Source organism: Leptinotarsa decemlineata, unplaced genomic scaffold (genome assembly GCF_025532065.1).
Source record: "Leptinotarsa decemlineata unplaced genomic scaffold, Ldec_3_MD MMD2_tig00000882_RagTag_RagTag, whole genome shotgun sequence".
NCBI lineage: Eukaryota > Metazoa > Arthropoda > Insecta > Coleoptera > Chrysomelidae > Leptinotarsa > Leptinotarsa decemlineata.
The window spans coordinates 13,365,073-13,388,240 of NW_027412556.1; the positions used below are offsets into that span (position 1 = coordinate 13,365,073).

At 34.0% G+C, this 23,168-nt stretch overlaps 1 protein-coding gene across 3 annotated transcripts in view; it reads left to right on the forward strand.

Moving 5' to 3' along the window:
- Dh44 (corticotropin-releasing diuretic hormone 44) overlaps positions 1-23,168 on the forward strand; it is a 256,898-nt gene that overhangs the window by 196,478 nt on the left and 37,252 nt on the right. For 2 of the 3 annotated variants that reach the window (XM_074175050.1, XM_023164751.2), the window contains exon 1: positions 20,009-20,141. The exons of the other annotated variant lie outside the window; for it this stretch is intronic. In XM_074175050.1, coding sequence (XP_074031151.1) covers positions 20,076-20,141 — 66 coding nt within the window. In that variant the 5' untranslated portion in view covers positions 20,009-20,075. Of the gene's footprint in view, positions 1-20,008; positions 20,142-23,168 lie in introns of those variants that run through there. 3 annotated transcript variants of the gene reach the window in all.

A 23,168-nucleotide genomic window follows, 5' to 3' on the forward strand; every position in this document is an offset into this window, starting at 1 on the left:
CAGCCAACTCTTCATTTTCTTCGAAGTAATGAATGTTCAAGACTTCTGTATATGGATAGTCATCGCTCAATTCGGTTGGAGAGCTGGTGATATATGATTTTGAGAAAAAATCAGCAAAGCTATTAAGAATATCTAAAGCAGTATCTCAAGATTGTCCTTCGTGGGACATTCTGTCCGAAATGCTGGTAGAAACTTTTTTGTTTATTATGTATGCCCAGAATTTATTTAGATTGTCTTTGATGTCATGTTCAGCGGATTTGACAAATTTTTTGTACGCGTTATCCCCGTCTGACTTTATCTTTGCCCTCAGACGCAAACATTGTTCCAGGGCGGCATATCGAAATTCACATCTGCCACAAAATTTGTACCAATACTCAAAAATGATTCACGTACACATTCAATGTACAAAGACATCGAAGGGAAGACCTGGATCGCATTCTTTCCATATTTGTTAATTCTTTTCAGAGAAAAGCTTCTGCAAGCATTCTCAAGGCCAGGTTCTGTGACTGAGAAAAACTTTACTGAGATTATTGTAGAAGCAAACATATTTCCAAGCAATATTGCAAAATATTTTGATTTAAAAACTGAACTGGAGTACTGAATAATTGTAACACTGAAATTTATATCAAATAAACGATGATTAGTAGTTGCTAAATCTGATAAAGTTTATTAAAGTTATAATAAATACAGATGTGTTTTTCATTGCTCATTTAATACTTCGGTTTTGATGCTGCTCGGATTCTTTAACATAAAAAATAGCCTGAAAGCAGTTAAATCTGGGAATTCGTTCGACACTCAAATCATGAAAAAATATCGCTAAAGTAGTTTTTCAAGGCATTGTTGTCGCGTTAAGATGAATATAATTGACATACATGGCGTACAGAAACAATTGTAACATTAGTTTTACTGTAGAATCGATAGAAGGCTCTATATACAGTGTGTCAATTTGAAAACTTCCCACCCTCAATATCTCCCTTCCAGTACATAATATGAAAAAATGGTCAGACAGGTCAACTTTATTTGCAAGGGGGACACTCTGAATGAATATTTTCAACCCTCGGGGTTCAACCCCCTAGGAGGGGTGGATGTTACCCTCAGAATTTCAAATGGAAAGGGGGGTCAAGTGGCACATCATTTTGAAGGGCATTCAATTCGCTTGCCGACGGTGCCCTCATTTATTATTTTCCGATCAGCAGTATCCGAAAATGTAGTTCTAAACTAATAGAAGTAATTAGAATTGGCCTATACTAAAATGCCTGGTTATCAAGTTAGTATGCAAAGAAATACAATTTATTGACTCTCTTATAAGTAAAACTTGTGATGACGGGTCAGCTTTTCAACTTTCCATCAGGGGTAAAATTAGACAAGCCTCAAAAAATTTACATTAATTAGTTATCTGATTTCGGTGACTTTCATTTGGGTTTATTATCGGATTTAAAACTCTTATCCCTTTTTTGTTACTTCTGCTATAAAAAGTATCGTTTTTTGAGCAAAAAAGGTGTTCATCGCATTCAAGCCATTTGGTAGTACTATCATTTCAGTTTCATTTGTTGAGCTGATCAGCGATACCTTAGAAAGTGTATAAATTGTAAGAATGGTTTACACTATCCAAGACCGAATTGAAATAATTTTTATTTATGGAGAGGTGGGCAAGTGCGCACGAAGGGCGGCATCTCTTTTTAATGAAAGAAATCCAAATCTTAATATAAGTCACCGGTATGTGCTTGATTTGGTGACAAAGTTTTCCGAAACTGGTTCGGTGAAGAATAAAAAAAGGAATAACCCCAGAGTACTGAATGAGGATGCTCAAATTGAGGTGTTGGGAACATTTGCTGCAGAGCCGACTAGCTCCTTACGATCAGTAGCAGAACAGACGGGAATGTCACACGAGACTGTAAGGAAAGCACTGAAAATGCACAAATTTCATCCATATAAAATGCAGATTCTCCACGAGCTCCATGAGGATGATTATGACAGAAGAATAGAATTCTGTGAAATCATGACTCTTCGAATCAATGCTTTACCTAATCTTCTGTTCAATATCTGTTTCAGTGATGAATGTTCATTTTTCCTGAATGGCAATGTTAATAGGCAAAATTGTCGCTATTGGAGTGACGAAAACCCTCACAATTTTCGAGAAGGACATACACAACACCCACAAAAAGTTAATGTTTGGGCTGGTATTCTTGGAAATGCCATTATCGGACCTTTATTTTTTGAAGAAAACTTGAATGGTGATCTGTACCTAGATATGCTTCAAGCACCTATCGATCCACTTATAACTCACGAGCTCGAAACTCAAATTGATGCACACGGTAATTTACTGTTGCAGGAAGATTTGTTACATTTCCAACAGGACGGTGCGCCACCTCATTATTTTCGCCCCGTCCGACAATGGTTGAACGAGCGATTCCGGGAGAGATGGATTGGCAGAAGGGGATCAATTGAGTGGCCACCGAGATCACCGGATTTGACTCCATTAGATTTTTTTCTTTGGGGATATCTCAAATCTGTCGTTTATAAAACACATCCCACTGATATGGATGACCTCAAAGGACGAATTACAGCAGCATGCCGGTCAATTAGTGGTGAAGTTTTCCAAAATGTTCGAGAGGAGTTCGAAAACAGACTGTATTACTGTTTAGAGCAGAATGGACAACATTTTGAACATATTATCAGATAAAGCGTAACAAGATGGTTGAAATTTGTTTTTTGCAATTTAGTATTTTTTGTTTGCACTCGATGCGTATTTCGTTAACTAAGTAGTTCTACATTCCTCTCACATCCACGAATTCGAATATTACTCAAGGGTTGGAACGATGCTACCTAGTACGATGCTCACCTTTTCCAATAGTCCATTACAATCATTTGTTTTGAATACCAACCTGAATACCAAACATCTAGTGCGGGCGAGTTTTAATCATTTATTCTTATTCACTTCTAATCACCGTTCGTTTGGAACGTTATTGTTCAAAAACTGCTCATCAAAAACTAATGAAAAAGGTATCATTGGCAAGAGAATTGAATGCCCTTCAAAATGATGTGCCACTTGATCCCCCTTTCCATTTGAAATTCTGAGGGTAACATCCACCCCTCCTAGGGGGTTGAACCCCGAGGGTTGAAAATATTCATTCAGAGTGTCCCCCTTGCAAATAAAGTTGACCTGTCTGACCATTTTTTCATATTATGTACTGGAAGGGAGATATTGAGGGTGGGAAGTTTTCAAATTGACACACTGTATATATGGTTATAAATGACAAACGAGTCTTTCAGATGCGGTTTCCTGCAAAGCCAAGCTAGATGTCGACCACTGAACGAGATTCGACTGAAAAACAAGCATTCCTGAAAAACACCAGACAGCGCTGTTTCTACCTGCCACAGGTTTCATTAATAGTCTTGGTTTCAACCACAAAAATGCATTGCTAGACTCAACTGTCTCTGAAGGAAAAGTCTGAAGAGGTAAAGACGCCTTTTATAAGATCACCAGCAGACTCAAAACATGAATATCATGGATAAATGAAGCTCCCAATGAGGGTCAGTTGCAAAATCAAGGTTCTCTACAACAAGCCAACTAGTTGAACCAGAGCTCACCACAACTGATGAGATTTGTGACGGGAGCATTAGATTGGTTGAAAAAAATTAACGAGGACTCTCTCTCTTCTCGAGTTATACGGGAAAAACCAAAAATGCTATTTTTCGTTTTTTTCGAATAGAATTATTATTTCAGATAATGTCAAAACATGGATAAAGAAGTAATTGTATTCAAAGTGTACCATAACGATGTAATAATAAATATTCGATGAAACGTTTCGTGTCAACATGACCACCATATTTTTTTTAATACGGACCTGTCTTTTTTATTACAGATATTTATAAAGCAATAGATTCACAATCCAAGGGTATATCACATTCAATATGTTTATAGCGTTTCATTTGAAATAACTACCATCATCAGTGACAACAATTTTAAATTACGGTCCTGTCGTTACTTCTTTTGTGAATTGTTTCGATTTCTTCAAAATATAATTCAGACAGCCCAATAAATTCGACAGATAGGTACCCTAACACAATGAAAATTCGTACTTTTTCGTTTTGGAAATTTTTGTATTGCTATAATCCTTCTTTCAAGGCTTATTTTTCCCTAATCAATTGTAATTCGTAATATTTTTATAATTCTCAATCCTGGAAGTAGCGAAAATATCAGTTTTGATAAAAATTCGATTGTTGTATAATTTGTTATGATCAAATAGCATCTCAATTCATTTACTACCTTAAACGCGTAGGCTTTGCTTTGTTTCTATGGCAGAAAAAATTAATGCGTTGTTGATATCTGTTGAGAACTGTCAGACGTTTAGAAACATATCAAAGATGTAAGTATTCAAATGATGAAAGGATTGATATGCTATATAGTTATACAAAATCAAAAAGAAATCATATTTTGGCAAGGAAAATGTATGTTGAGCTATACCCGAATCGTCGTATTCCGAACATCCAAATGTTTAGACGATGAGAAAGAAATTTGAGGGACTATGATGCATTTGACAGAAAAATAAGAAAATGTTATGGGTAAGCAAATATTACCACATAAAAATGTACAGAGTGAAAATATCTTTTTTTTTTATTTGGGATTGGCCAGTTTCAAAAATTATGGTAATCAAGATTGTTATTTACGAGAAATTGCCCACGAAATGGGTATTTTCGTAAAATTCACCAGAACTATTTTGAAAGAGAGAAATATATATGCTACAGGATACGCAAGGTTCATCACCTCAATGAAAGGGATTACGGAAGGAGAGTACGATTTGCGAAGTGGTTAAGACGTAGAAACAGGGAAGTTGGAAATATTTGTAGAAAAATAATATGGACGGACGAATCAAAATTCACCAACAATGGTTGGTCTAACAGAAATATCCATTGTAGGAGAAATAATACAAATGAATATTTACATAGGGAAACCAATTTCCAAGAAAGGTTTAGGATTAAATGTTTGGTTGGGAATTGTGAGAACAAACATCCTTTGCCCTTTCTTTTATGATGATCATTTGAATAGTGAAATGTATCTTAATTTTTTATTCAATGAATTCGATGGCTACTTAGATGAATTGCCACTGAATATCCGCCATGAAATACAATATTTTCAACAGGACAGCGCTCCTCCCCATGATGCAGCAATAGTAAGGAAACATTCAGATGCAATATTCCCAAAAAAATGGATTGGAAACAATAGACCAATTAACTGGCCAGCTCGATCCCCAGATCTTACTTCTTTAGATATTTTCGTCTGAGGATACATAAAGGATAAAGTGTACAGATATCAGGTATCTCAAACAAAAAATAAGAGATGCATGTATAAGTATTACACCCATTTTGCTATAAAATTGCCACAGAAATTGTCTGGCCCGACAACTTATGTGCATTCAACAAAGAGGTCGTCAATTCGAGTATTTAATGTAAATTATCATGTAGGTTTGATTTTTCGTATTGGTTTCATTTTTCCCAAAAGTTTATGATAAAATAAATTGTTTTTCTGTTTGATTGTTGTCACTGATGATGGTGGTTACTTCAAATGGAAGGCTATAAAAATATCAAATATGATATATACTTGGATTGTGAATTTATTACTTTATCAATATCTGCAATAAAAATGACAGGTCCGTGTTCAAAAAAAAAGTTGATGGTGGCCATGTTGACACGAAACATTTTATCGAATATTTATTATTACATCGTCACAGTACACTTCGAATACAATTACATTTTCCTTTTGATTTTTTTTATATTCTCCGAAATGACAATTCCATTCGAAAAAAACGAAAAACAGCATTTTTGGTTTTCCCAGTATAACTTGAAAAGTTTGAGAGTCCCCGTGAATTTTCTTCGACCATTTTATTGTTCCCGATGACAGTTACCTCTTTTCCCATTTAATCGTCTTCGTATCTGTTACGGTTTAGAATATATCAATGTTACCACATGATAAAAGTAACGGCCTGTATTAGGTAACACTTTGTGATATTTTCAGTTTTTCAAAACCATATACACAATACATGTGCTTCACTATACAGCATCTTTTTCAGGCGTGTCTATAAATAATGCGAGTGACAGAAAGTTTAAAAATTCGCAAGCTCTTGATATGTGATACGTATTTCATTTCCGTTCGATGCTGTCGAAATCGAAATATTTTTTTTGCCAATCTACTCACCTATCAAATGGAAAATAAGTCGCACTCCATAAAAACGTTTCTCTGGAAACGTTCACCTGTTGGTGTAAATTCGTTAGATGGGAATGATTCCCTCCCAAATGGCGTCCATTAGTCTTGGAATGTCACAGCTTTCACACATCAAGCCAGATTTGTCCTGGATCGTCAATATTTCTGTAAAAGCTTAGGATAGCACTCCTGTTCGGCGATTCTGCTTGATTACATGAAATGCGAAGGACAGGCAAACAGCTGTAATTTTTCGGATTTCCAACTTTTCAGGAGGATATTAATCATATCAAAGCTGATTGAAGGCTATAGGCAGACTAAAATTAAATGGAAATATTGATTTAGGACCACGATTAATTATCATGAGAATGAAAGGTATAGTTGAAAGGTGAAACGAAATACGAAAGATTTCAAAGCGTTATTAGGCCCCTGAAAGGAAAATTGATATGTTGAAAATATCTTACAATTGATTGAAGTTGAGAAGAGAAAATCATATCGAGTTAGGTCAGAATTTTGAAGATATTAATTTTTTTTAATTCATTTATTGAATTAGGATTATCTAATGTACAGGTTAGCTAACTTAAAATATAATATAATAAAAAAAATTACATAAATAATACAACTTTATATACATACATAATTTGAACTGAACAAAAAGGAATTTTTCAATTTCCATCATGAATATATTTTAACAGTTCGCTCTTGAAAATCTTTAATGATAGAGTAGATTTTATTGAATCGGGTAAATCATTGAATCGGACAAAACCTTTAAAAAATGAACTGTTCGTACTATTTCTTGTATTCGTTCTTTTTATATGAATGTGACTGTTGTGCCTAGTAGAATGGTGATGAATGTCCATATTGAGAGTTAATAATGATAGCAAGTTTGGTGGGGTCATTTTATTTAATATTTTATAAATGAAAATCATGGAAAAATAGAATCATCTTTTGGATACTGAGAACCATTGCAGAGCAGATACCACGGTAGAAATTGATGTATACCTATAACATTTTAAAATTATTCTCCTTCCTCGATTTTGTAGTTTTCGTATTTGTTGCACTTTGTTCAAATTAAAAGAGATTGAAATAGATGCACAGTAGTCAAAATGGGGTTGGGTTATTGATTTATATACCATAATTTTTGTATCTGTTGATAAGTTATTTTCAATATATTTGAAGTGGTCGTCGAATGATAAGCAATTATCAAGTTGAAATCCCAAATACTTCACTGATGTTACTATTTCTATACGTTCATCTTCAATTTTTATATTTATGTTGTTTGTATTTATTTCATTATATTTGAATTTAGTAGTAATTATCATTGCTTTTGTTTTTTCAACGTTAAGTTTCATTTTATTGGTTTTCAGATATTTTTCTATTCCTCTAGAACTTTATTTATTCTGCCAACAGTTTCTTCTAAATTTACTCCAGTACAAGCCAATAAGGTATCATCTAAAAATAAGTTGATGAAGTTACACTCTGTAAATAATTGTATATCATTTAGATACAAAATGAATAATAGGGGACCAAGCACACTGCCTTGTGATACTCCTGTGTGATTTTTTATACATGATGAGAAATAATCGTTCACACGTACTCTCTGTTTCCTATTTGATAAATAATTACTTATCCATTCAATCCCATATCTCCTCAGCTTCTGAAGCAAAATACTTCTATCAATCGTTTCAAAGGCCCTTTTGAAATCTGAAAAGAAAGCTACAACATATTTACCTTTATCTGTTTCATTAGTTAATGTTTCGCAAGAATGTTTTTTTCGAAAACCAGATAGAGTGCGATCAATGAAGTCTGTATAAGTTCTTTATAAAAAGCTATATTCGTTTTCATCAAAACATAAGAAGTTATAAAAAAGCCATTCCACTGGACCCCTCATCACAAGCTAAGATATAAGAGATAGAGTATCGGTTAAATTGTGGAAAAGTTGTGTATTTCAGAGACCTATTCAATGATGTAAAGAAATCGAATATAGCTCTTTTTATTCTGGAGATATACAGGAAAAACCAAAAAATCCCAAAATATTTTTTTGACTATATCTACTTTATTCGCAGACATATTGAAAATCTGTATACAATACTTCCTTAGTTGTAGAAAATAATTTCAAGTCATCCGCGAAGCCTAACCACTCACAAACTAAACAAAAGAGGACCTAGGTTGGAGCCCTGAGGCCCACCAGAAGAAGCTATATATGTTCTAGATTTATAACCGTTATAGGAGACGAATTGTTTTCTACATGTCAGATAGGATTGCATCAGCTGACAGGCAGTATTCGAAAAACCAAAACTCATCAGTTTATTGAGCAATCCATGTATATAACATCAACTTGGCCATTGTTATCTAATGCCTCGGAAATAAATTGAGTAATTGACTAGATTTTTAACAGTAGAACGCTTAGTAACAAATCCATGTTGATGTTGAGATAGTTGCCGTTGAACAGAAGCGTATATGCGATTATATAAAATAATCTCAACAATTTCAGAAAACATACATAAAATAGATATGGGTCTGTAATTCTCTATATATGATCTTTCACAACTTTTGTAAACAGGACATACTTTAGCTAATTTCCAAATATCTGGGAATGTTCCAGATATCAGACATGAATTAAAAATTCTCGTTTAAACAAAAATGATGGGATCATATCTGGGCCTGATGTCATTTTGTCCTTTAGTTTTTTAGTTGCAGATATAACCTCAGTTTCTTGAATGGGGTAAAAATGAATATGAACATTATTATTCACTGTACCAACTTCGTTCAAAAGTAAGCCAGATTTTGAATACACCTCACTGAAAAAAATACTGAAGGCATCAACAATATCTTGAGGATTCTCGAGTTTGTTTCCTAAGTAGGTTACTGATCCTGGTATTCTTGTGCTTTTATTCTTAGAGTGAACATATGACCAGAATCTGCTAGGATCTCTAGACAACATTGTTTGTATGTTTGCAAGGTAGTTATCATATGCGGTTTTTATTTGGTTTTTAATCAAAGCACGCAAACGTTGGAATTCAAATCTATCCTCATCACGTCTAAATTTCCTGAATTTTTTTCTGAATTTAGCCTTCTGTTCAATGTTCTTTATGATATCAGAATGAAACCATTTAGGATAAACATGACTGAATTTTTTTAATTTGGGTATATGATAATGCAGGGCTCTGCCAGAGGTGAACAACTCTTCTCTTGCTACTCCTGGGAACAGACATATATATATATATGAAACTAACAAAACAGACACAACAAAAACCAATCCCAAAGCTGGACAGAAGTGCTCACCTCAATCTATGGCAGTGGCTGGGGATGAACAGAAATGTCCGACCGCTCAGAATAAGGCTGGACATAGCAGATCACCTAGTGATGTAATACAAAAGCCAAGGAGTAAGCGTATTTGCGGCGCCGAGGCCAAAAGGAGAAAGAAAGCGAAAGAGTCTGGAGTGGCAGCACCCTCCTCCTCCCTCACTCCACTTCCAACATCAAGGGCACTTCCTGCGGCGGGCGCCAAGATCTCCGCCTTGAATAAAGGCAAGGAACCGGCTGCCCCTGCAAGAAAGCGCCCTCACTGGAACAACTCCACTAGGAGAACCCCAGGAAGGTTGAAGAAGCCGCGCAACCACAGTAATGTCGCTGCAACTTCCACCTACGCGAAGGCCGTGAGATACCTCGAGGTTGCCAAAGAGAGTGTGTTCGGCGAGTCTTGGCCTTCACCTGCCGATATAAAGAAGATGTTTCCTAGTGACCTGTCCACATTCCTGTAAAGGACAGGATGGACGATGACCTAGAAGGACAACCCTTTGGGGGGATGTACAATGGGTCACATGTGGCCCAAGTGCTGTGGGTATCACTCACCCTCCCTACTATATACATACAGGCATACATGATTGGCGACTGCTACATAGCTTGTTGAAATAAAATTTTGTTTATCAGACTTACCTGACTTTTAGATAAGGCAACATTGTAAAATTGATTTAATATAATTAAGACGCAGGTACTTAGCAGAGGTATCTATGGTATGAATAAGGACAATATTGTACATATATTTAATTAAATCTTCCTCTTGAAGATGATCACTTGGTGATCAAAATACGTGTCGAGGTGTTGAAAATAACGGTTTGCTGTTGGGATAAAAATCCAGTAAGATTAATTACGTGTCAAAGCAAATACGCATACGCAGACACTTCTTATTCACATTGTATGCATTGGGATGGAAACTCTTTTTCGAATACTTGAAATACTTTTCCCTCTGACATGTAATCTATCATTGTGTTTTCTGCTCATATACATTCAATTCTCTATGGTCCCGACGGGACTGTTATAATAAACATTAGCCGTTGAGAAAGTCACTTCCATCAAGAAGTCATTATGGAGCAGAAATGAATAAAATCTCATTACCATTATTCTGTTTGGAAAATTGCAAAAATCTCATTAGGGAAATTAAATAAAGTAACAGCGTACATCGCACAGTTTAATTTACTGAGCTTTGAAAAGCTGCGAAAACATGTGACAAATTCAGGTTATTTGGGTTGATTGAAGAGATTATTTCCCTCTTGAATATAATCATTCACAAGAGGATTGCAATCACGAAAGGAGAACCGAAGGAAGTTTTGTGAAAAATACCAGCGCAGATTCTTTGATAATCTGAATTTATATTTTGGAATTTAACGGTTGAAATGAAATGAAAATAATCTCACAAGAAATGATAAAGGAAAAGCAGCTGTAGAATATCACAGACTATTCATTTTGTTTGGAATATATTGTAAAGTATTATAAAATGCATTACAATTCAAAACAGTTTTGAGCCTGTCAACACTTTATTCCAAATATTTATCAAGCGTTATTGAACATTTTTCATTATATGAATTTGACTTTGAGATCTTTCTATATCTCCGAACATGTGTTTTACCACCACATATTATCACAGCATTTGCCTTCATGTCTGTCTGTCTATCTGTATGAACACGATAAACTTAAAAACCACCGAAGCCGTATCGGGTCACTAGTTGACAACACATATTAAAAACATATTTTTCATTTCAGGTTTCCCAACTTAAATATAAAATATGAAGTAGTTTTCTCGAAAGCATTTCAATTGTCACAAAAATTTCAAAGTTACTAACTAATATCTTCAAATCATCTAAAAGAACAATTCGTTCCGGCCAGTCTCAACTCCCTACACTGTAGGTTAATGGACTGGCACCCATCAGAAAACAACTAGTCCCCTGGCTAATACCACGAAGGGCGTTAGATTATATCCGACAGGTGTCAGTGCAGGATTCTTCACTGAAGTTATTTCTGCATATGCTGTTGGCGATACAACTGCCGCAATAGATTTTCAATTATTGGAACAAACTTGCAAACCGGTTTCGGGCTGTTTGGCCACTCATCAGTGTAGGTATGTCTTCAAGTGTGTCCACTGACTATATGTGAACAGTAGTATCTTGTAGTTTTATGCAGTTGCTTGGGTTGAATAGGGTAATGGGCTTGTATAGGGTGTTCCAGAATTAATGCAGGGTTCAATTTACTGCCATGTGTGCAGTAAAGTGCTGGCAACCCAAAAAAAAAACAATTTGCCAGCCAGCAAATAGATAGAACAATGTATCTTTATTGTTGAACATCATCTTGTGTTTTGAGATCATCAATTTGAAGAAGAATTCAGGAGGAATGGATCAGTTGGAGACACTAACCACACTTGTCGTCCAAAAACAAGTCGTCAGATGTCAATATCGAAGCAGTGCGTAAGAGTATTACTGGTAAATTCATCAATCGGTGTCGTGGGCAAGAATTGCTAATTTCAAGAAGCTCTCTACAGTGTATAGTCACTGAATATCTGTGTCTACATGCTTACAAAATTCAATTAAGACAACTATTGAAGCCCCATGACCATACACTGTATAAAAAAGTAAATTAAGATACCCAAATGGAAGAATGGAACATTACGATACAAGCATTCATTGCTTAGGTATGTTCTATGTTTCCTTTGTGTTTACGATGTATTTTTTTGTAGTAGATATTGTACCAAACAAAATATGGAATAAATCAAATTAAAAAAAAATACACAGCGAGTGGGTTCGTTGAATAAAGTAACGATTCAAAGCCAATGTGAATCGCTACTTTCGCACAGGTACCGTTCTGAAAACGCTTTAAGGATTTTCATGTAGTGCTCGTGCTTTGTCCTGGAAAAAAATTAAGGGAAGTCCCGAGGTCTCTGACCGAAGATTCCCCACAATAGCAGCTTGACGATAAGTAACGTTGCCAGACTAAATAAAAACCAATGACCAGAAACGAAAGAGATGAGAATTTTTTTGTTAACTAATTCTATATAATAGTATAGTTCATCAGAACAAGAAATATATTCACGAATTTTTCATTCATATGGTGTCGTGCGCCGGAGAGTGGAATATCTTTGGGTTGAAAATTTTCTAATTTATTATTTATAAAAAAAATCATGGTGTGCACTTTTGGATTTCCCATACTTTTTCAAGAAGGATTTTTGGCTTTGAGGCACCGCGAGTCCGAATACGGTGGCCCACACGCCGCCTCTGCCTTCTCCACACCTAGTTTATTATCTTTTCATTATTCTTGAGCAAAAATAACATAATTGAGTTTTCATAAAATTGAACCCAAAAAAAAACCAAAGCGACTTTCCAGTTGAGAATTTGAATTCCGATCAGGCCATCGAGTGTTCTGCGAATTTCCTCTCCCACCAGGAATTTGACTTGAGGCGTATATATGTATATTCGTAGCAAGCTGCAGCCATAGGTGTCTACCTTTATGGATTTCGAACAATGTGGATAAACTTCAAAGCATCAAAGGCAAACTCGTGTTGAACAGTGGAAAATATGTGTTTTCGAAATACCTCACAAAGAAATACGCTATACGCAACTTCCTAAATTAGTAAACCGCGTGAAGAGGTTAAAATCCGCATCATATGGCATTTTTCATCAATAGTTCTTTCAAAGTGTGACTTTGATAGAGAGAAAGACCAATATAAAAAAACACCAGTTATTTTGATGCTGTGAAACTCAACAATCCATTGCATGAGCAATTGAAGACATTCAATATCAGGAAATTATATCTAGTGAGATCAGTTTGAGTTACCAACTCTCTTTACGGGATATCACAAATTATTATTTTATTTATTTTTCTCTTTTCATGGTACCGACACTAGGCATTCAATCAGATGGAGAAAAATGGAGACAGATCCTGCGTATTGTTATGGATGCTGTATTGTTTCTATCCACAAACTGTTTTTCTTTTGGCGGGTTCCACGAAACTCCTAACCATCTCATCACACATTTTACTCAACCTAGAAGGTAACTTCTTGAATGGGCTTGTTCCATGCTATGTAGAATGATACTGGTTTGCTTATAGACTGATCGAGTTAGGAGTATATACTTATCAAGCCTAATCGGTCCCAAAATCTCTTTACATTTGCAGAAAAAAGAATAATTCGATAAGCAAGAATTTAAATTGGCCGCGTGTCTGTTGACCAATTAAAATTGATCATGTCTAGAGCGGAGTTGCCAAGTGTATTGGTTTTTAATAACCAATCACAGATCTGATGATCCAATTTGACAGACGCCATTTTGTTGTTATTATTATCAACTCGGTTGAATACAACTATTACAGTTATCTAATTGAAGAACGTTTTTTTGTAAAAGGTCCTGTAGGTCTTGGCGGTGCCTATTTTGCTGCATATTCCGTGTCATTAGTTTACATTCCGAAAAATATTTTTTCAGGTTATTTTTGGATTGATATGTTCTGGAGTATTTCTACATTTCACTGTACATATTTTTGCTTCTTTTTTCAGTCGCCATACTGCTCCTTGGCAGAGATAAATTGAAAATTTAATCAAAACTTTTCATCCTTCGATAAAAGACAAAGTCTGAAATGAATGTCATATAAATAAAAGGGACCTACTAAATATACCTCCTACTGTTTCAATTTCAATTTTTCATTCTTCATTTCGGTACCAAATGCAAATTTTTCAAGTAAAATTCATCGATCATTTCAAAATCGACTCTTGGTAAGTTGTCGGGAGTCAACTTTAACAAAACTAGGCTCAACATTCATTTTGAAATTATTTTAACAAAAATACGAAGTTTGTGGAAACCGTTGACATGAGAAAGAGCACATTGTCGCATTCATTACAGAAGGCGCTGGCTGACTGGATGACAATATGGCTAATATACTAGTAACGTTGAATTTCTTATTTTTGGTGGGTTGCATGAATGCATAATTGATTTATTTTATTAGGGTTCATGAGCATTCGAAAACCATTTGAAAATACAGCTCGTTTAATTCTATTCAGAATCATATTTAGATATAACTTGTACTATATCAGTTATCAAAGCAAATATTATTGTCCATTTTTATGCTTGATTCGTGGATCCGAGCGATCTTATTATTGTATATTTATTTGTTTGCTGGCTTCATTCTTAAAAAAATGAATTGATAATTACAGAAAATTTTAATTCATCGTGAAAGTATTGAAAAGAAAATACTACAATCCTTCTACTCTTCCAAGACTTTAAAGAAATCATTTAAAAAGTGACTATAAATGAAAGGGAGACGAAAATATTGAATTTAATGACACAGTTTTTCATTTCAACTTCAAGTATTCCCTACAGAAAGTATTATCTAGGGTTAATACTGTCGTTGAAAGTATGATACACTTTACTTCAATAAATTTTATCATATGATTAATGATATTACCTCAGAAGCTTTTGTTGGATCAGTTCGAGTACAATCAATTCTGTGTATACTTGACCTCATTCAACCTTCCTCTCAAGTTTTGGAAGATTCAACAGAGTACCCAAGCGAGCCTATAATGCTTGAATTTAGTAGCTATATTAGAAAGAGGTATGTATCTAGGAATCGTTTTTTTTTGTGATAAATTGCAGTTGTACAGATTGAGAATTGTAGAATAAATTGAATATTTGAAATGATTCTTCAATCTAGTTTGCTATATTTTTTTATTTTCATAACTGTATATTATTAAATAATGCATAATATCATAGCTTAGGTAAATATTTTGTGATCTATCGACTTTGTGTACTGATTTTAGATATAGAACTTATTTCCAAACATAATTTATCGTGATCGTGTACATTTTATTCCATGTGGAGACTTTTTCATCAATTGAAACGTTAACGGGTTCATATACACTTCCATAATTAAATTGATAATTATAGGCTCCGTAAATTTTACGATTTTGCAATGTTGATTATTTCTATTGTTTTGAATTGATGGGGTTATATTTTTAGGAGTGATTAATTTTTGGGAAAGAAAGTTTTTGGCTTTCTACTACTCCATCTTGATACAAAAAACAAGGATGAGGGAATCTTCCAAAGAAGGGAAGGATGTAATCAATTGATTACGTCCTTCCTTTTCTTGGAAGCTATATGGTATGCTATTAGGTATTGGCCTACCATCGTAATTCATAATATTATTATGTTTACTTATTTCTACACTCTCATAGACATCTAATGGCCTGTTGTTGTTAACTTGTCTAACTGATCATAATTAACTGAAGTCTGTGGAATGGTTTTGTTGCAAAATATGATGAGCGACTGCTGATTTTTCAGGTCTTCCATATTTTAAGTGTGTTAAACGTTCCTTACATTTTATTTTAATAGATCTTTTTGTCATTGCATAATATTTTCATCGCAATTCTTACATTTAATTTCGTAGATCATACATAATTATGATAATAACTAAGATCCTTCAGAGTGGGAAGACATTTCTTGAACCTTCCGTATATGGGTGAGTTGTCAAGTAGAATATTGATTTTCATTTCTGAATTTAGAAAAAACAAAACAGAAAGTTTGTTAAGGTACTCATCAATATCTTTTACTATAAGATGATTATGAATATGTTTTTAGGTATTTCTCACAGTTTCCTTTCATTTTTATTAATTTTCATATAATTGAATAATCGATATATATATATATATATATATATATATATATATATATATATATATATATATATATATATATATATATATATATATATATAGAAACAACAACAAAAAGTATAATTTTTCAATTGAATGCATTTTTTTTTGGTTGTTTCTTAGAAATTTTTATCGATCAAGCTTTAGAAAATATCATGAAAAGAGAGATGAGAAGAGATGATGTTTCAATTAAATGTTTCCGCCAGTATTAGTCCCATGATATGACTGAATTCGAGTTAGCTGAATTGGAGAAAAAGCTATTAAGTGGCCTCCTCGGTACCTCGAATCGACTCCTTTAAATTTTTCGATTGCTCATCCTGCATACAAATGAAATATTGGCCATATACATGTATATTAGGTAAATATTCATTCCTTTATCAGCAACGTAACACAACAAAGTCGCTAGATGGAAATTCTGATAACATCACATTGTTGAACAATAACTCATTATTGCTTTGATGATATTTTATCGAAGTGAAATGATGAAACAAATCTGAAGACGTGAAATGTTAAATTGTTTCATCAGTTGTTATCTCCAGGCTATTTTTAGAACACTGAGTTATTTTAATTACAATATCAGACTATGGTATCCATATTGATACATTATTACCTTATTCATTAATGGTTCGTAAATATTATTTTTTGAAAATATACTTCTTGGGTGAAAATTTGGACATTCTCAATGAAAACAAACTGACAAAAGGTTATGTACCTACATATGAAGTTAACCATAATATTTCTGGCCCCGATTCATCATTTTTTGTTTAGGAAAAAGCTAAATCTTGCTGACTGAGGCAATTCTAAATGGAGCATACAGCTATTTCCTTCTGAGAGATCTCCAGAAGCATTTATATTATAGGTGAATGTGGAGTCTGAATATTTCTGGAAGACTTTCAAATTTTATCCATGTTTGCAAAACGCCATTTCAGAATACACAAAATAAGTGAATAAGGAAATGAAAAATGTAAAGCTTATAGTGATTTGAATAATCGCTCTACTCAAAATAGCTGAATTCGTCCTGGCAAAATTGTTGATTCTGGCAAAATTTCTAAGATTTCAAACATTTCATAAGAATATTCCACTACCTGAAAACATTTTAAGGCCCTTTATGAAAAAAACACATCGACAAAATAATTTTTATTATTGCAGTTATACTTTTGTTCAACACTTGGTGATGACTCTCATCTATTCGATTTATTGCTATGAGACACCAACCAAGATATTCAAAAAATATATTTAGGCAATCTGATTATTCATACTATTTGTCAAAGTTTTATGTAATAAAAAATACGTTTCATCAGTCATAAAGGAGGTGACAAAGAGTAAACAAATCATTACCAGTCATATCTTGATCCGATCAAATAAAATAATCACAAAGAATAATCACTGAAATTCCTCAACATAATGATATTTTGATATATCGTGATCCAAAAAAGTTAAAAGAGTTTTGGTGATTTCATTTCCAACTTTGTTATTTTTTTCTACAAGTATCGAAAATATTGAAAATTTTGACTAGAATTGAGAATGAAATGATCTGAAGGAAAAAATATTTGTAGGTTTGCTGCAAAATAGTCTATATTCCCCACTGGGGACTGTTCTGTTTAGGAATTATTTCCTTCTTCATACTGCCCATCAGATGATTTAATACATTACAAATATTCACCCGACCTAATCATTCGTCATTTGAAGTCATCGTCAATGCATTTTCTTAAGTATTAGTATTTTTACCTACGAATCACACAAACTCAACACCACTTGATTTTATGTCGAGAGATCAGATGTATTTGCTTGTTGACGATAGTCCTTTCTTGGTTGCTTACGTTTGGTTGATTGATGATCATCATTAGAGAGAAGTCAAATTGTTTGACTTGATAGTGAAATGAATATAATGAAATCCCTTTTTCCACTCATCAAAACTAAAATACTATCTAATTTTCTCCTATCAAGTCAGCATCGTCCTTAGTTCTGATTATGTCAATTTGTTATGGTATTTCAATCACTACTTGTAATGATAGCTACTAGTAACTTGTAACTTGCTGCTTACAATTATTGTTTAAAAGGGTAAACAACTGGTGGTTTGAAAAAATATCTTTGCTGTCGTTCATAGGTCTCTTTCTACACTTTTGAAGGCATCTAAAAGTCTGTTTTCAAGACTGGTCTAAAGCAATAATCTACTAATCAGTGGCTATTCTCTTCTCAGGCGTGCTGAACGACACTAGCATTCTCCAGTCTATAAAATATATTATGTGAAATGCTCTGTTTGTTACGAGTTATTATAGTTCACCTAGTTTGACCAAGATCCTTTTGTCGCAGTCCTCACAGCTCATTCTATAAATCCCATACTTCATGTTATTCTATTATCTGGTCTTTAAGATTCCCAAACTTTTTTTCAAGTGTAAGAGCAGACCTGCAATAGGACGTGTTTGAACCCCCCTGTCTGGTGAGGTGTGATTAATGTAGGTAAGAGTCCTCCTAAATGACGCCTGTTCCTAAACTGTACGTATCCTTCCCGAAAGGTTATATTACTAAGAGCTCAAGCAATGCCACCAACGAAACTTTCAAGCTTCTGTTCAACCTCTCGTCATAGAAAACCTTATCGAGGCAATGCGGTGTTCTGTCGTAAAGGACCTCTTTTCCCAACCTACACGTGGGACCCTTCAAAATCCGTCCCTGAGTATATACGGAGGAGACTCAACGACTATTCTTTCTGTAATATCAGATTGAAAGAAAGAGCTTCTTCAACTATTGATCCCGAGATACCTGCTCTTCAAGAGCAGGTATCTCGCTGCCTTGCATCAAATTTTGAGCAGCACAAGCAGAATCTGCATCAGTAGAGATACAAAATCTCTCTGATCAGTTCAACAAACGCTTACATTCATTCATACGATGATTCACCCAAGCCAGAGGCGGAAATTCCTTCATTTCTCTGCATATTAGCCAGAGACAGAAAACCCCCTTATTTCTGAATCTAATCTATCGTTGACTCACAGTCGTTACCATATGGGAAGTTTGCTGCGGTCATTAAGGTGGAAATGTACCTTGAACAAACAACAATCTCATTAACTAACAATCAACTGAAATCTCTGCAGTATGCTTCATGGCTGTCGCAAGGATATTCTGGAAGATGACCCACAGGTATGGTCTAGATGACAATGGGTTACTTGAGAGGATATATTCATAGAGAGGCATATTTCCGCTGGTGCGTCACAGGAGACCCATTCTTCAAGCCACATACTTAGGTTGTCAGTAGATTGAGGAAAATGTACCATGGTTTGTTAAACTTGGAGTGGATCGATGTATTCACAAGGATGTCCAGGCCTCGTTAGCAGAGCACATACCCTGCTCATAACTGAATGAGGTATTCAGCATTTGACGACAAGAGTCCCACTCTTGTTAGCTTACCAAGTAAACAAATCGGTCCATTGAGAAGCTGGACTAAGTATCTGATCGAGTTTGAACAAGTGTAAGCAGTTGATGATCAGTTGGACCGACTTACCTATCTACCTACCTACTAGCAATTTCAAAAGTTACTTACAAACTTTCAAAAATCACTCTCAGATTCTTACGATGTGTGGAATAGTGTGTCCATTTTATTCATTGAGATATTCGTGAAATAATGTTGAAAAAGTATAGCTATGTTATCATGAAAAGCCTTATTATTGATCAGTATGTTCCTCACCATGAAATCTCTCTTGGAAGGGAGAAGAAGGGTTTTCAAAATAATATGTTTAGGTCGCTCTAGAACCAATGCTAATCTAATCAGAAGGGAATATTTGGTCCACTCTATACGCAATGACTATGCCGCGTTTATCTGGTGAAATAATATTGTGAAACTATTGGAATATCAGTCGTCGTGAAGAAATGTTACTGTGATATTAGGTGTAGAAGTACAGTGGCGATGACTTTTCGGTGATGTATATATACGAGAACATTGGTGGAGTGTATTTCGGATTGCCTTTGGATATATTTATTCAACAAGTAGGTATAAACAATATCAACTCAAATATGATTTATTGGAAACAGGAACAATCTCGTGAATGGAACTGAAAGGAAAGTTGTGAACTTCTCACTTTTGTTTCACTTTTGTTACAACTTGAAAGCAAGCCTCACAAACATAAAAATTCATAAAAATTCTCCCAAAAAGTTATCAGGGAGACAACTGGAAGAAACATAGTGAATAAGTTAATCAAGAAAGGAAATTTAGAGAGTAGCTTTGTGAATCCTCAACTTTTCAGAAAGACAAAGACTCAAAATTTATAGTTCTTCATCACGAACCATACGGATAGGTTCAAATTTTTGAAAAATTGAACATGAAATTGGCTCTGAAATCTGCTAGTATACTTCAACAACACAAGTGTTGCAAACCAATAGATGAGACGGTGAAAAAAAGTCTGGGATTTATGTTGGTCAAACTAAGCGTATTATTATAGCTTGCTACAAGGAACATGCCCACAGAATAAGTGGGAAATGCTTGAAATTGTTGAGACCGGTACATGAGTATCATTTTAGTTGCTTTCGGAAGTTTAGGAATGTGAAATGAGATCTATGAACGGTGATAAAGGTCCCATTCCTTACAGGTCATTGATTGTACTCTTACGTGATTACAGGTAGGAAAATGATAGAAATTAACAATAGAAACAACAAAAATATCCTAGAAATCAATTTGATGACTCTCATTACGCAAGGTTGTGATTCGTCTAGAATCTAGATGCATATAAAAATATCAACATAGTTTTAAGATGTACTTTTATAAAAATCTTCTGATGATGCTAACTTGGTTAGAAAAACGCGCTTCGAGTAATGAAAAGGTATTTTTTTCAATAGATGACTTCAAAGTGATGATACATTTTTCATCTAACAACCGGAAACTATGAGTTGAGAACTGAGAAGTGAAGAAAGATTCAGTGATTTTTTATACAAAACAATCCAAACCGACGAAAGTTATGTTTATTTGAACAGTTTTGATTAATCTAACATCACATTGATTGAGGAGCCTAGATAATAATCACTGAGAAAGGACACCCAAAATTCAATTCAAAATATCAATTGGGTTGAATGTGAGGAAAAACTTTTTTCGAGCTTGCTTTCTCACATCCTTTAGAAGTTTTCCACGATTTTTGCATAAAGATGGAGAGGTAGAAAGCCTAAAAAATTACCCTTTCAATTCGAATAAAGTTATTATTATTACATATTATAAATTCAGACTAATATTTCGACGACTATTATTTACTTATCGTTCAATAAATTTCATAATATAACTTCCCAGAGCGAACAATAACTTCACTGTGAATTGTTTCATCTCACAGATAAACAAAACTATTTTCATTTCAACTGACGCAAACCCTGTATGAATTTCGTAAACCGAAACTTCATTCAGGAGTTACAGATTCTGATACGTTGTGACCTCTGACAAAAAAAGTTTTTTACCAGATTCATCAGGAGCAAAAAGAATGATGGAAAAATTCCAAAAATAAAACTGTAACTATTTTTAGCAAAAAGCAATAAACCAACACTAGTATCATTCGACTGACTGATAAGATTATTTGAAATATTAATTATTTCTGGCTATTCTGCAACAACACTGATATGGCGAAAAACATTTTTTACTGGCTGAAATCAATTTTTTTTATTGAAATCACGTTTTCCTCGCCAGAACAAACTAACTTTCTTTCGATGCGCGTTTCGCTATCCAAGTTAGCATCCTCAGAAGTAGATCAAGATCTAGTCTAAGACTCAGTCATATCCTGATGATGCTAACGTAGTTAGCAAAATGCACGTCGAGAGACAGTAATTTTGTTCTGATGAGCGATTTTTTTTTCAATATTTCACGCCAAAGCTACCAAATTCCACTCAACAAGTCAATTTTTGCGAATATACTAGAAATGATTCATGGCTCATATTATCTACTTGCTGTAATTTTAAATGACAGAAATATGAAACAACTATTCATCTAAAGTGAACTGGAGTTTGATAAAAGCGACATGATATGTTAATATGAATATTTTATTACGAAAATGTGGAATACTTCATTAAAACCACCATTAAAAGTACTGCGAAATATCTCTACCTTTCAAACGTTGTATTTGTTTTTGGCCAGTAGAAAAATTAATATAGGTATTTTTAGGTAGTTGCATTTATGTGAAAAATAATTGTCGTAAGCTTCAATGTTTTAAAATGAATGAGGTTTTATTACCGTCAAAAATCATGTGGAAAAATTACATTCAGCTCAGATGGCTCTTCGAAACCGAGTCTTTCCAGTGATAGTAATTGTGTATCATTCCTTGGTTTCCAATTTGACGCATGTCTGAACTGGAAAAATCACTGTCAGTCACTGATATCCAAACTGAATTCATTATCATATCAATTCGGAACCGTTAGGAAGGTAATAGATTCTATAATAATGGATCAATAGATTAACTTTGTCGAAATCAGTATACACAGAGTCAACTTGCGAACCCTCAGACGGAGCATCAGACAAAAAATCAAAGTAGGTAATCAGACCCAGTTCAGCTGATTTTTTGGATGTAAATCCGAATTGTTGTTAATTCAAAAAAACACTCATTTATGAAAATCATACAGATAATCGGAGAAGAAGAACTTATTTGAAAATTATTTTCAAGTAAATGAAAAATCCTGAAAATATCAAAAAAGAGAAATCAATATAGATTTGCAATTTCCAATAATGACTAATACATATAAGCTTCCCTGTGTAATTTTATTTCAGCAACTTGGATATTTCAGTGACTAATAAAAATGATTCTCATTAATAAAAATTATATAGATAATCGGAAAAGGAAACTTCTTCGAAAATAATTTCTAGGTAAATGAACAATCTCGAAAATAATTTGAAAAGAAAAAACAATATAGATTAAGGAATTTCCAATAATGACTGATACATATCATCCCCCCTGTATAATTTTATTATGGCAACTCCAAAAAAAAGAATCCTTATTCATACAAATTATATAGATTATCAGAAAAAAGAACATCTCTGAAAATTATTCC